The 13,399-nt window shown below is 43.3% G+C and overlaps 1 protein-coding gene across 2 annotated transcripts in view; it reads right to left on the reverse strand.

Moving 5' to 3' along the window:
* anp32e (acidic (leucine-rich) nuclear phosphoprotein 32 family, member E) overlaps positions 1 to 13,122 on the reverse strand; it is a 39,585-nt gene extending 26,463 nt beyond the window's left edge. For both annotated transcript variants that reach the window (XM_069940599.1, XM_069940597.1), the window contains exons 1-2: positions 12,886 to 13,122; positions 1,146 to 1,295 (exon numbers count right to left, since the gene is read on the reverse strand). In XM_069940599.1, coding sequence (XP_069796700.1) covers positions 1,146 to 1,295; positions 12,886 to 12,939 — 204 coding nt within the window. In that variant the 5' untranslated portion in view covers positions 12,940 to 13,122. The remainder of the gene's footprint in view (positions 1 to 1,145; positions 1,296 to 12,885) is intronic.
* Positions 13,123 to 13,399: the final 277 nt, after the last annotated feature.

Here is a 13,399-nt window from a genome sequence, read left to right on the forward strand (position 1 = left end):
AATGGGTTTGTTTTTTTTTAAATAACAAAATATAATATCAATACTATATAATCTGTTTGAATAAAATGTGAGGTACCTTGGATGAAATGACAAGATTTAAGTGTAATATATCTCTTTGAATCTTAAGATATATCCACCTATACTCTTTTTCAATGCTAATAAAAATATTGAAAAAGAGTCATTTCTCCCGCCACCCCTCCCGCCCCGTGTGTTCACTGGGTGTTCATGGATTCGCTTCCAGTGATCCTGCAGTATTCAGTCCAAACCATCAGCAACCAGAGCTCCGGCTGTACATCTGACATAAGGAAGTCCCCAGCACCCTATCGCATCCCAGTTCCCATACCTGGCACCCCTTCAGCCAGTCTCGAGCAGTCCGCAGCCTGGTGAGTCCTTTGACTGCAGCCTCCAGCAGCCCACAGCCTGCATGGGTTCCTCGCTTCAAGACTTCAGCAGCCCGCCACCTGCATGTTCTTTAGCCTCAGAACCCCTCAGTGATCTGCCATCGTGGTCACTGTCCCATGGGTTGTCCCCTGCTTCTCAAATGAGATGGGGCGGGGTGGTCTTCCTGTTTTCTGGTGCCCTGCGCCAGTCCTTCAATTCCCCAGAGTCTGCAAAAGCATTGTGGCCGCTGCCATCTTGTGGCCAGACCCCCCCCATCACAGGATTTAAATAAAACACTGTCTTGCTTCTTTAACAGGCCATTTAACACCTGTACAGAGCAGACAGCAGTCAGACACCGCTCCCCGTGGGTCCACACCAGAGCAGCACTACTGTTACACCAGCTCCGGCAGCGCTTTCATTTAAATTTTTTTTTGGGAGAGCCCCAATCAGCAGCTGCAGCATTTGACAAGTGTTGGGGCACCAGAGGGGCCCAGTGGCATTAGCAACCCAATTCCCTGTGGAGAGAGTCTCTCTCAGAGTATCCCAATGTGGCAGGGATCGTCATAGCCATGAGAGACAAAACCCAATCCTGACGGTTACCTGGTCATTGCATCAGTCAGACCAGTACCACTGTCTGATGATACCAGCACCTCACCAAGTGGGAAGGAACCAGCAAATCCCAGGAAACAATCCATAGCTTTGCCACCTTGTTTTACTCCCCCATCTCGATTCTTTTTTTGAAATTTCCTGTTGCAAGAGCTCACCTTTAACAGTTTGGAGAGATTCGGGAGTTTAGCGAGAGACTTTAGCCCAACATTGATCATACTGAGGTACTCCAGTTCCTTAAATCCATCACCAAAACCATCAATCTCCCCTTCATTGCTGCGACAATTGTCGAGTACTAGCTCCGCCACCTGCATCAGGGGAGGAAGAGATAAAAGTTAATTGGTAAGAATGGTTCATCTGTAGCTCAGCAACACTATCTTAGTGGTCCTGATCAGCACACTATTACAATCTCCGCAGACCATCTCCCAGCTCCTTTTCCATTGATTCCGATCTTGAGACTGAGAAGGGTGGAGGGGGTGGGACTTGCTCCTCGTATTCTTTGTGGATATGGCATGCAAGAGCCTCGCCTCAATCCCCACCCGCATAATGAAAGGAAGTGCAAAGATTATGATCCAGGATGCTGACATGTTGGGGTTTTGGTGTGTGGGGTTTCTGTGAGATGTCAACTGCAGTAAAATGTAGATTTCAGATTTATTGTCAGAGTGGCACAGTTGGTGTAGTGGTTAGCGCAACATCTTTACAATGCCAGCAATCAGGATCGGGGTTCACATCCCGCGCTGTCGATAAGTAGTTTTTGCGTTCTCCGTGTTTTCCCCAGTTGCTCTGGTTTCCTCCCACTGTTCAAATGCCCCAGGCATGTAGGTTACTAATTGGGTGGACTCATGGGCTGAAATGGCCTGTTACTGTGCTGTACTCCTCAAAATAAATAAATAAAAGACATCACATACAACCCTAAGATTCTTTTTCCTGCAGGTGAGGAAGAATGATAATTTATTGATAGAAAAAACTACTCTACTTACATATGTAAACAATAAAGAACAGTAAACAAACCGATTGTGTATACAGAGAGAAAAAAAATCAAAGCGCACAATTAAGAGTCCTTAAATGAGTCCCTGATGGAGTTTGTTGTTGAGGAGTCTGATGGTGGAAGGGCAACAGCTGTTTCTGAACCTGGTGGTGAGAACCTTGTGGCACCTGTACCTCTTTCCTGATGGCAGCATTCCCTGTTGCAGATTCTTGATGAATGCTGCTGCTCTCTGACAGCAGCATTCCCTGTTGATGTTCTCATTCTTGATGCCAGGGAGGGTTTTGCCTGTGATATCCTGGGCTGTGCCCACTACCTTTTTCCAGGGCATTCTGCTCAGGGATATTGGTGTCCCCATACCAGACCAGTGATGCAGTTGGTTAGCCAATTTCCACCACACATCTGTAGAAATTTGCCAGGGTTTCTGACATCACACAAAACCTCCCAAGAGGTGTGGATGTTCTTTCTTCACTATGCCATTAATGTGTCAGGCTCAGGAAAAATCCTCCGAGGTAGCATCTCCCAAGAACTAATGTAGGCACACCTATAAAGGGATCTCATCTATCATTGATTGTAGCAACTATCAGATACAAGTTTCACATAGGGCCAGGGAACTTTCAATTTGGGAACTATCCTTTACAGGGATAGAAATAATATGAAGCCCATGCAAGGTTTATTGTCAATACATTACAACTCTGCATTTTCCACCAATTCTAGCTGCTCGGTTTCAGCTGGACCATTCTCCAGCCTCATATACTACCCTTGGCAGGTTTCCCTTTTGTTAAACTCTACAATGACCTTTTCTCCCTTCCTTCTGTTGGGAAGCATTTTACAAAGTTAAACTAGGTGCCCATCTTTATCTGCCTTGCTATTGCAATGGCCAAAAGACTCCCTACATTCTCCCATTAGAATCAGAACATTACAACACAGAAAACAAGCCCCTCAGCTTTTCTAGTTTGTGCCTCACCCACCGACGCACCCATTCCATATCCTTTTGTGTTCCTCCCATCCACGTACCTGTCCAAATTCTTCTTAAATGTTAAAATTGAGCCTGCATTCACCACTTCAGCTGGCAGCTCTTTCCAACTTCCCTAAACTTTCTCCCTTAACCTATGTCCTCTGGTTTGTATCTCACCTACCCTCAGTGGAAAAAGCCTAGTTGCATTTACTCTGTCTATACCCCTCAATTTTAAATACCTCTATCAAATCTCCCCTCCATTTACTCCAGAGAATAGTCCTCATCTGTTTAATATTTCCCTGCAACTCAGGTCCTCAAGTCCTGGCATAACCTAGTAAATCTTCTCTCCACTCTTTCAATTTTATTGATATCTTTCCTCTAGTTAAGTGTTAAAACTCTGAGGAGAGGGCTAGTCATTATGCAGACATATCAGTGGTACCCAAGAACACTCAAAGCAAAGATGGCAGCAGGAGCTTGCAAAGCTAGAGCTCCATCCATTCATCACCTCTCCCTGGCTACAGAATGCGTTCAATTCAATTCATCTTCTGAGATGGTGCAGAATTTGCATATCAACTCAGATAACATGTTTCTGATTAACAGGGAATGCCCAAACACTTTGTCGAATTGGAGACAAATTATGGAAAGTGGTTACAAATCACATTTCTCTCTGCAAATAGCAATTGTTAAGAATGGTATAGAACCATACGTGATAGGAGGCTATTCATTTGATTGCATCATGAAGACATTCAGATTAATTTCAGTTTTAGTCACCATCTTGGTCCAAAGTGTTAAAAAACTACAAGGCTTTATATCTTCATTATCCAATCAGCCTTTCAGTAAAATAAATTTTCCTTACCCTTTCCCTTCAATGCTTGTCTGCAGGTTACTGGTTATTCCTCACTCGGTTAAAGGGAACATAGCCCCCCCCCCCCCCCCCCTTCCTACACCAACTGTGGTTAATGCCTGGGCAATCTCTCTTCAACCCATAGGACTAGCCGAGAAGGAAGATCTCTTTTTGCTGACACCTTCAGGCAGAAGGCAAAGATTAAAGTTCAGTACCGCTGGGTTCAGAACAGATTCCCCTTGCCACAACCCCCCCCACAAAAAACTATTAGGATCTTGAACCCTCTCTGATTTATAACTATAAACTGTGACCAACTAAGAGATCTATGCTACTGAACAGATACTTTTTTAAAAAAAACCCAAATGCTACTGTGTATATTTTATCTATCCTTTTATACAGTAGATTCCCTTGGTATCCGGCACCAACAGCGATGGCAGATGTTGGATATGTGAATTTTCTGGTTGACGAGACTCACTTTACAATGCCTAACTAATACACCTACATCAAGAATAAACAGCTTAAAAAGACAAAAGAGAGTGCAAAATATAATTTGAAAAAAAAAAATCAGTATTGTAGTCTTTAATTATGTAATGTTTAATTAGGTAATTCCTGTAACTTAAAATTTAAATTTGAACCCCAGTCCTGTTACAGCATTACACTAACTGCTACGCTAACCATGGCACCATCATAATTAACACCTTACCCCAAGTTTATAGATAAAGCCTCTTACTAGGCACGGATAGGGAGACCATTTGGGAGAGTCACCCTAGTAGCATCAGCCAGCTGGGCGCTGCCATTTTATTCAAACATAACTTGATCAAAACTTTATTCAAACAGCTGCTGCAGGCAGGACACAACCAGGGCGCTCTGCTGGCTGAATGTTTTCTTCCAAGGAATTGTGTGTTGCTTTGGAAAACATTTACTTATATAGTTGTACAATTTTAAACTTTCATCTAACAAAAATTCATTTTTTTTTGCCAGTTGTTTGAGTTTCCAGTTGATTGAACTCCGAATAATAGGGATTCTTCTATATCTATCATCTTTTTAAAAAAAACCTTGGCACACTGCAGTAATTTAATTTACACTGCTATTGTTGGTGTATCTTGCGCACCTGCGAGAGTTCAGCAAACAAGTTTGGTACATTGTACTTTTTTATTTTTATTTGTAAAGAAACCGTAGTTTCCCTTACCTCTACCAGTGCACTGTACTTGTATGTACGACACTAAACTCTTGTATGCGAAAGATGACCAGTGTCCTCTCATTAATGAGACATCAGGATGGCAGGTGAATGACAGGAAACCGAAGCAGGTCACCTCCTTCTCCTGTGAACACCCTGCCTGTCAGTTCTTGCCAGCAAATGACAAAGCGGCCCCCATTTAATCAAAATTAAATGTTCTTTCTTTGAAAGTATTTTAACTTGATATAGGATAGACATTTTGTGACTGAACACTAGAACTAGAATGCAGGGGCATGCTAATTTGCAAGGTTATCTACCAAAACAGCAATTAAAAGTGCTGACTAGAGATCTGGCTCCGTTAACAGATTGGAACCTCAAGGTAGGCACCGCTCAATGCAAGGGCTCCCATTTCCTGTACCTATTCCCCTTTAACTAGGAGCAGCAGCACGAGGATCCTAAGTTTGCCTCGTGCCACGTTTCTCCAAAATGGCTCCACAGCCAGCTTTCTGCGAGAAGAGTACCCAGACAGCTTGCAAGAATTCAGGGTCACAAAGCACTGCCGCCAGGACAAGGGCGACCAATTGCGCCAAATTAAACGAAGCTGTCGGCTGCAGGCCTGGAATTAACTTGGCTATGCAGTATTATTTTGCATGCCGCCACACATTCATCTACCATCTCCTACTCACTGCAGGCTATTCCACTGATCTGGACTTGGTCTGCCATCTCCCTTGACACCCCACCTCTCCCCATACTCTTGCTCCGTCGTACTCTCACTCCGTCATCTATTCTGATCTCACCCCACAGGGCCTCCAGGTTCTCGAGAGCTTAAAATGGCCTCGCTTGTTGGTCAGCTGCTGCCATCTAGGTTCGATCTCTACTTCATTGCTGCCTTTGTGGGGTTCCTCTGGATGCATCAGATTCAAGCACATAGAAATACACAGCACAGTACAGAACCTTCGGCCCAGTGTTGCACTGACTTAATCACCTAATTTACAACTGCCTAGAATTTCCCTACTGCATACCCCTCTACTTGTCTCAGTTCCACATACCTAATAGTTTCTTAAAGGATCCTACTGACTTTGCCTCCACCACCATTGTCAACCACCTCTGTGTGTAAAAACTCACCTCTTGCACCTCTCCCTGTGATTACACCCAAACATCTTAAATCTATGCCCCAGGGAAAAAGCCTCTGGTCATCCAAACAATCAATGCCTCTCATCACAGTGGAATGGTCAATGCCCAATCCTGTTACTGTACCAACGACTCAAGTTCAAATTCAGCACTGTCTGTAAGGAGTTTGTACATTTTCTCCATGTCTGTGTGGGTGTCCTCCAGATGTTCTCGTTTCCTCCCACCCACCGGAATGTAAGACAGAGTTGTAAGTCAATTGGCGTATCTGGGCAGCATGGATTTGTGAGCCAGAAGGGCCTGTTACTGTGCTGCATGTCTAAATTTTAAAAAATCATCATGTACACTTCTATCAGGTCACCCATCACTTCCCCATCAGTCCATCCTCCCAAGACGCTCTCCCATCCAGGCAGCATCCTTGATAAATCACCTCTGCACCTCTCCATAGCATCCACATTCCTTGTCATCAGATGACCAGAACTGAACACAATAGCCCAGGTGGAGTCTAACCAAGTTCTTGTGTACTGTAGCTGCAACAAAACTCTCAGCTCTTGGAACTCAATCCCATGGCTAATGAAGACCTACACACCATACACATTCTTAACAATTCTATCAATCTGTGCAGCAGTTTTGAGTATCCTGTGGACACAGACCTCAAGATCACTCAGTTCTTCCACAAGGCTCAGAATCCACCCATTAACAGTGTATTCTACTTTCCAAAATGAATCACTTCACACTGTTCTTCCCACATCTGTGAAGAAGGCGCATCACCACTTCTACTTTAAGAAGTATGGCACGTCATTGAAATTTCTACAATGTATTGACTGGTTGAATCAAGGCCTGGATTGAAATCTCAAGTGCCCAAGGCAGCTGTTGAAAGTGGCTAACAGAGCCAAATCCATCACAGGCTCCGACCTACCATCCACTGAAGAAATTTATGTAAGGCTCTACCTCAAGAAGGCAGCCAACATCATAAAGAACCCCCTTCACCCTGGTGACAACCACTACTCACTGCTCTCTTTGGGCAGAAGGTACAGAATAATGATGTCCATCATTCCTCCAAACTTGGAGGAATGAGAAGTGAGATTGGACTGTGAACCAAAGAACTTTTCTGAACCTACACACACATTACATACACGTGCGCTCAGGATTAGAAGGGGGGGTTAAGTAAGTTAATAGTGATAAGTTAAAGTTTGATCTGGTTTTCATGTTTAAAGATAATAAAAACAGTTTTTATTCAACAGTTAAAATCTTGCACCCCCCCCCCCCACTATTCTAACCACAAACTAGTGGAGGACAAACCAAAATATCTGCTCGCACTACTGGATTGGCACAGTTGGCGTAGCGGTTAGCTTCACGCTGTTACAGCACCAGTTATCGGGACTGGGGTTCGAATCCTACGCTGTAAGGAGTTTGCACATTCTCCCTGTGTTTGCATGGATTTTCCCCGGGGCTTCAGTTTCCTCCCACCATTCAAAACGTACCAAGGGCTGGTTTAATTGTTAATAGGCATGGGCTGATGGGTCAAAAGAGCCTATTACTGTGCTATGAGTTCAAATTAAAAATTTTAAAAATTAAATGCAACTTTTTTCTTGCACTAACTGCAACTATGAATAGTTCCCTATATTCTCTTGTATATTATCTTTCTGTGTCTTGGCATAGTGTGGTAATTTAATGTGTGTATTGCAGTCAGTGTAGCTATTTGGCTGCAGCAAGCAAGAATTTCGATGCATCTGTGTTTACTTGTGTACACACAAACTCATTTCAAAAAATGCTTTTAATTGACCACTGAAAATGTGCAGGTAGTGGTAGTGTAACAGAGTAAATAGATAAGTTTTTGGGAGATAAATTGGGAAAGATTTGTTAGATTACATATAAACACTTTAAATCATCTTATTTGAAATACTGGAGCTCTGCTAATGCTAGACATATCAACTCCACAGCTATTGCAAGAGCTTTGGAGAGTGCTCAAGCAACTTCACTAATGGATTGTTGTTTACAAAAGATCTTGTTGGAGCCGCACATTGTCTGGAGTTGTTCTAAGAGGGTCATGTGGTTTTGCAAGCAGAGAGAGAGAGAGATGACTTCTACAGTGTTACAGCCAGCAATAGCAGCTGGGACTGGAACAGGACAAGCTGGCAAGCTTGTGGAAAACCGCATTTGGAAGACAGCCTGGTCAAAGCCCTTGAGGTTCATTCAAGAGAGGGCTTGCTGTCTAATGTTTCACTTGGAATAAGAGAAACAAAAAGGCACTCTGAGGTGACCTAAAAGAAAGAGGCCATCATCTGGAGAACCCTGAAGGGGCAAGTTTCATCAGCAAGACATTGAAGTGGATGATGGAATGTTGTGAATGTCCTGGAATAACAAATCTCTCTCTGAAAACCAACAAGAACCTTCCTGAGCAGTAACCATTTACCTTTCAAGTACCAAAGCCTGGTGAACTTTATAAATGTTTAATTCTGTGCACAGTCTAAGAATTGCCTGCAACCAGTAAACTTGGAGGAATGAGAAGTGAGATTGGACTGTGAACCAAAGAACTTTTCTGAACTTACACACACATTACATACACGTGCGCTCAGAATTAGAAGGGGGTTAAGTAAGTTTGATCCGGTTTTCATGTTTAAAGATAATTAAAAGCAACTTTTGTTTAAGTAACCATTTGTCTTGGTGACTATCTATTGCTGCTGGGTTTTGGAGTCCTCTGGGCTCGTAACAGTAGAATCTATTGGGGAAGTTTAAAAAAAAATCAGAGTTACAAAATAGTAACTGGTCCTTCGGCCCATAAACCCATGCTGCCCAAATACACCAGTTAACCTATAAACCCTGTAGGTTTTTGAAGGGTGGGAGGAAAATCACGCAGACACATAGGAGAATGTACAAAATCCTTACAGATTCTGCCAGATGCGAACCAGAGTTGCTGGCCCTGAAATGATGGTGTTGTGCTAACTAACTACACTATCCATATGAGAATAAAATGGGTTAGGGTAGGTTTCCGTGGTCTCAAAGACTGAAGGACCTGTTACTGCGCTGATGATGTGACTCGACAAGACCATTCACCTCAGTGATGGGAAGGAAGTGGAATGTTTTGGCTGCAAGCACAAACTTTTGTTGGGTCCAAGTGGCCACCTCCTGATTCTGAATGTACATTGATGTTCCCCCAGGCAAGGGGAGAGTAGTCAGTCAACAAGGGGAAAGCACCACAATAAAAATCATTAAAGAAACACTGAGTGCAGAGAAGATTTACTAGATGTTGCCTGGATTTCAACTGAGGCTAGAACTCTTGAAAACGGAGAGACATTTGTGGACATGCACTGTGCCATGAAACACCCTAGTATAGTTAACACCAGGTTCAAGTGTTCAGAAATGCAGTACAATGTATGGGTTCGCTTTCAGTCCGAGGTCAGCGGTAACTGGAGATCCACAGGAACACATTCTGAGATTTCAGAAGTTTGCTTTATGATCTCCCGGGGCTGATACTGATGACACATCCTAACATTCTGCAAGAATGGAACATCTCGGACTAGCATGGGTTAGCAGGACATCACTTGAGTGCCAGTTGCCAGGGTGCGAACCCAGTGCTGTCCATAAAGAGTTTATTTGTTCTCTCCCATGTCTGCGTGGGTTTCCCATCACCTCCAAAAACACACGGAGGTGTGCTTGGGCAGTACGGGCTCATGGGCCAGAAGACCCTGTGACCGAGCTGCGTTTAAAATTCAGAAATATCTCAAGGGGGAGGAAAATCTGGGACACAACTTTGAAAAGAAGTCCACCTTAGAATAGGGAGCAATTAATTCAGAAAATATGGAACCTTGCATAGAAGACACCGCGGAAACTCCCAAGCCGGCAAAGTTCTCCACTCTAGACAATAATACTGCTAAGTGTATCCAAAGATTCTGTATCTCAAGGAAGTTGTCCCAAGCAGTATGGAGATCGGATAAATGGGATACTGACTAAATCTGGTGACCACATGGCAAGCAGCTTTACCAGGTTGATGATCTGTTCAGACCAATGCCCAATGACAAAACAGAGCTCACTAGATCCAATCCATTGAAAAAGAAAGGAAACTATTTAAAATCAAACCAAATGGCTTGGATGTTTGGCCAAGACCACTGGGATCAAACTGCAATCAGTCTCAAGTCTGACACCTTGGCTGGGCATTGGTTGGTAAATGAAACAGGTCAGGAATATTGGCCTTCATAAATCAAAGTATCAAGTATTGGAGTTGGGATGTTATGGTAAAGTTGTACATGATAATGGGGAAGCCAATTTTGGAGTATTATGTGCAGATTTTGTCACCTAACTACAGGAGAGAACAATAAGATAGAAAGAGTGCAGAGAAGATTTACTAGATGTTGCCTGGATTTCAGGAACTGAGTTATGGGAAAGGTTAAACAAGTTAGGACTTCATTCCCTGGAGCGAGGAAAAATTAGTGGAGATTTGATAGCAGTATTTAAAATTATGAGGTGATAGACAGAGTAAATGCAGGTAGCTTTTTTGACTGAGGGTAGATGAGATACAAACCAAAGGACATGGGTTAAGAGTGAAAGGGGAAAAGTTTAGGGTGCACAGAGTGGTGGGAGCTGTCAGCTGAAGTGGTGAATGCAGGCTCAATTTTAACACTGAAGAAGAATTTGGACAGGTACATGGATGGGAGGGGTATGGAGGGCTTGGGACTGGGCAAAAAAATGGTTTGGCACAGACGAGAAGGGCCGAAGGAGCGTGTTTCTGTGCTGTAGTGTTCTAGGTTTCGCTGCTTTTTACACCACTCCATCACTATAACCCATGAAGGTCTACTTGATTACAGAGTCTGTCTGGGACCCGCAGAAACAGATGGTATTAACGTAGATTGCTTTCCGTTTAAAACCCCCTCTTTTACCCAGTCTTCTTCCCACTAATTTGGTCTCCCTTTCTTCCCTTCCTTGCCCCCCCCCCCCCCACCCCGTCATCTCATAGGAAAAATTAATTCTCACCTTTCCCCTTATCAACACTTTTGTGCAGGCCTGGACTCCTCCCCCTTCCATTCTTCCCTCTTCCTCTCCCTAGTCTTTAATTCTGATGCATGCCTGCTTCTGTTTTTACTCATACCTTGAAGGCAGCTCAGGCCCGAAACGTCAGGAATGTTTCTTTACCTCCTCTGGACGCTGCGAAACTGGCTGAGTTTCTCCAGCATTTCAGTGTTTTTATTGCAAAATAAACCTGACCCAAGTTCGTTCCACTGGATATTCAACAGCCTTGCCATTCTCTTTATTGCTCATTCTATCCATAGAATTGCATCTCTTGGTAGTCAACATCATAAAAGACCCCCATCACCTTGGTCATAACCTTTGGACAGAAGCCTGAAGACCAGCACCTCTGGATTCAAGAAAATTCCTTTCCAACAGCCATCAGGCTCTTGAACCTCCCCTTGGAACACTAATCAGATGCTCCAATAATTCAGTCTGTGCTACTTGTAAGTCACTTTTTTTGCACTAGGATTACTGTGAATATTTATCATATTGTTTCTTAATTCAATTAGCTTATTGTTATAGCTTTTCTTTACAAGCACCTGAACAGCTGCAATAAGAATTTTAGCACATCCTGTATGGCAATAAATTCATTTTCATCTAACATTTACAAAGCAATTTCACATTTCCAATAAAGTAACATACAAAATGAATAGATGAATACAGCCTGACCATGAAAATTAACAGTGCATACCTTGATGAAGGGCTCAAGTGTTGGTTATGTATCTTTGCTACATAAAGCACACAAATGCCAAATTTCTCCAGCATTGTGTTTTTATTTCAACCACCATGTCTGCAGTCTTTCGTGTTTTACTCTTGCTCCAATCTTCTTGATCTCTCATGTTAAGATGAAATGATTTAGCACCCAATATTGGTAGCTTCTCCTGCAAATTTAGGAAAACTTTGGCAAGAGGGCCAATTGATGGGAAGGATATCAGCTCCCAAAACCTGCCAGTGAGAGATGGCAGTTGTGTGGGGAAAGGATACAAACGTGGGGGGGGGGGTGAAACTGCAATCCAGTTTCACCCCGAATACAGCCATAAGTGTATTGGATTTTTATTTTGGGGTTAAAAAAAAAAGTAGCCTTTTCCTGAAGACTATCCACAAGGAAAAGTAGTGTCTCTTCTCTGGATCCAAATCCTCTTGTTGCAACTCTGACAAAACGTGGAACTTTCGACAGAAACACACACAAATCAAGGTCATGTATCCTGAAAGATTAAATTACAAGACCAAACTTCTGCGTTACGAAAAAAAAACCTCAGCACTATTACAGGACAGAAAGCTCTCATCCCATTCAAAACCTCGCACTCCACGCAATAGGAAATACTCGACAACGCATTTTAAATTAATTCTGAGCAGAAATGCAATCCATCAGCAATGCAAATGAGAAAAACAATAATGCTGATCAGCTTCTCTACCCCCAATCCCCCCACCACGAAAAGGTTCTTTTAAGGATAATGATATTAGGGGAAGAAATTTATTAAGAATTGATTTATCCAATTAAATCCACTTCCAGCATGTGAGCATTCAAATATCAAAGGGCAAGGGTGTAGAACAAGCAGCTGAAAGTTTCTCATCTGCAAAGGGGAAAATAAAGTTTAAAATAATGTCGTTTCTTTTTTTAAAAAAGCTTAAATTGCAAATAAAAAAGGCCAGATGAGTTTTAGAAGTAATTATGGCAACCTGAGGATGTGTTCTGGAGGAGAAAAGGTAAGTTTTTTTGTGAGCAGGGGAAAGAAATCCCAAACACAGGGACATGTGGTGCTAAAGCTCACTCCATTAATGTGCAATAAAACCTCTACCTCGCCTGGGCTCCTGTTCCTCAGCTCCAGGGTGATCCTTTTCTTCATCTCCATTCTCTCCAGCTTGCTTTTCTCCCCCTTTTAAAAACAAATCTTGCAAAAAAAAAAAAAAAAAGATTTCCTTTTTTCTCACTCTCTCTTTCCCCCGGCCAAGGACAAACAGCCTTTATCTTCTCTCAGTTACGCAGCCTCCATTACACACCGCTCAGCCTGCGCGTCCCGCCTCCGGCCGCACGTCCCTATTGGTCACCGCGTCCGACCTCCCGTGCCCATTGGCCGGGATTGGAATCAAGTTTTCAGCCCCGCGTTCTCATAGGCCGAGGGTCACGTCGATCAACAGGAAAGGGTGGGTGGACGGGTGTCATGCGACGGAGCAACGGCTGCCGGAGGTACTCGCTCTCTGATTGGACGTCTCACTGGTCAGTTAGCTGCCGGAGCGAGATCATTGACCGCTCGGGAGAGTATCGACGTTCCATTGCTCAATGCCGATGTCACTCAGCGGCATGACCCGTCC

Source organism: Narcine bancroftii, chromosome 5 (assembly GCF_036971445.1).
Source record: "Narcine bancroftii isolate sNarBan1 chromosome 5, sNarBan1.hap1, whole genome shotgun sequence".
NCBI classification, from domain to species: domain Eukaryota; kingdom Metazoa; phylum Chordata; class Chondrichthyes; order Torpediniformes; family Narcinidae; genus Narcine; species Narcine bancroftii.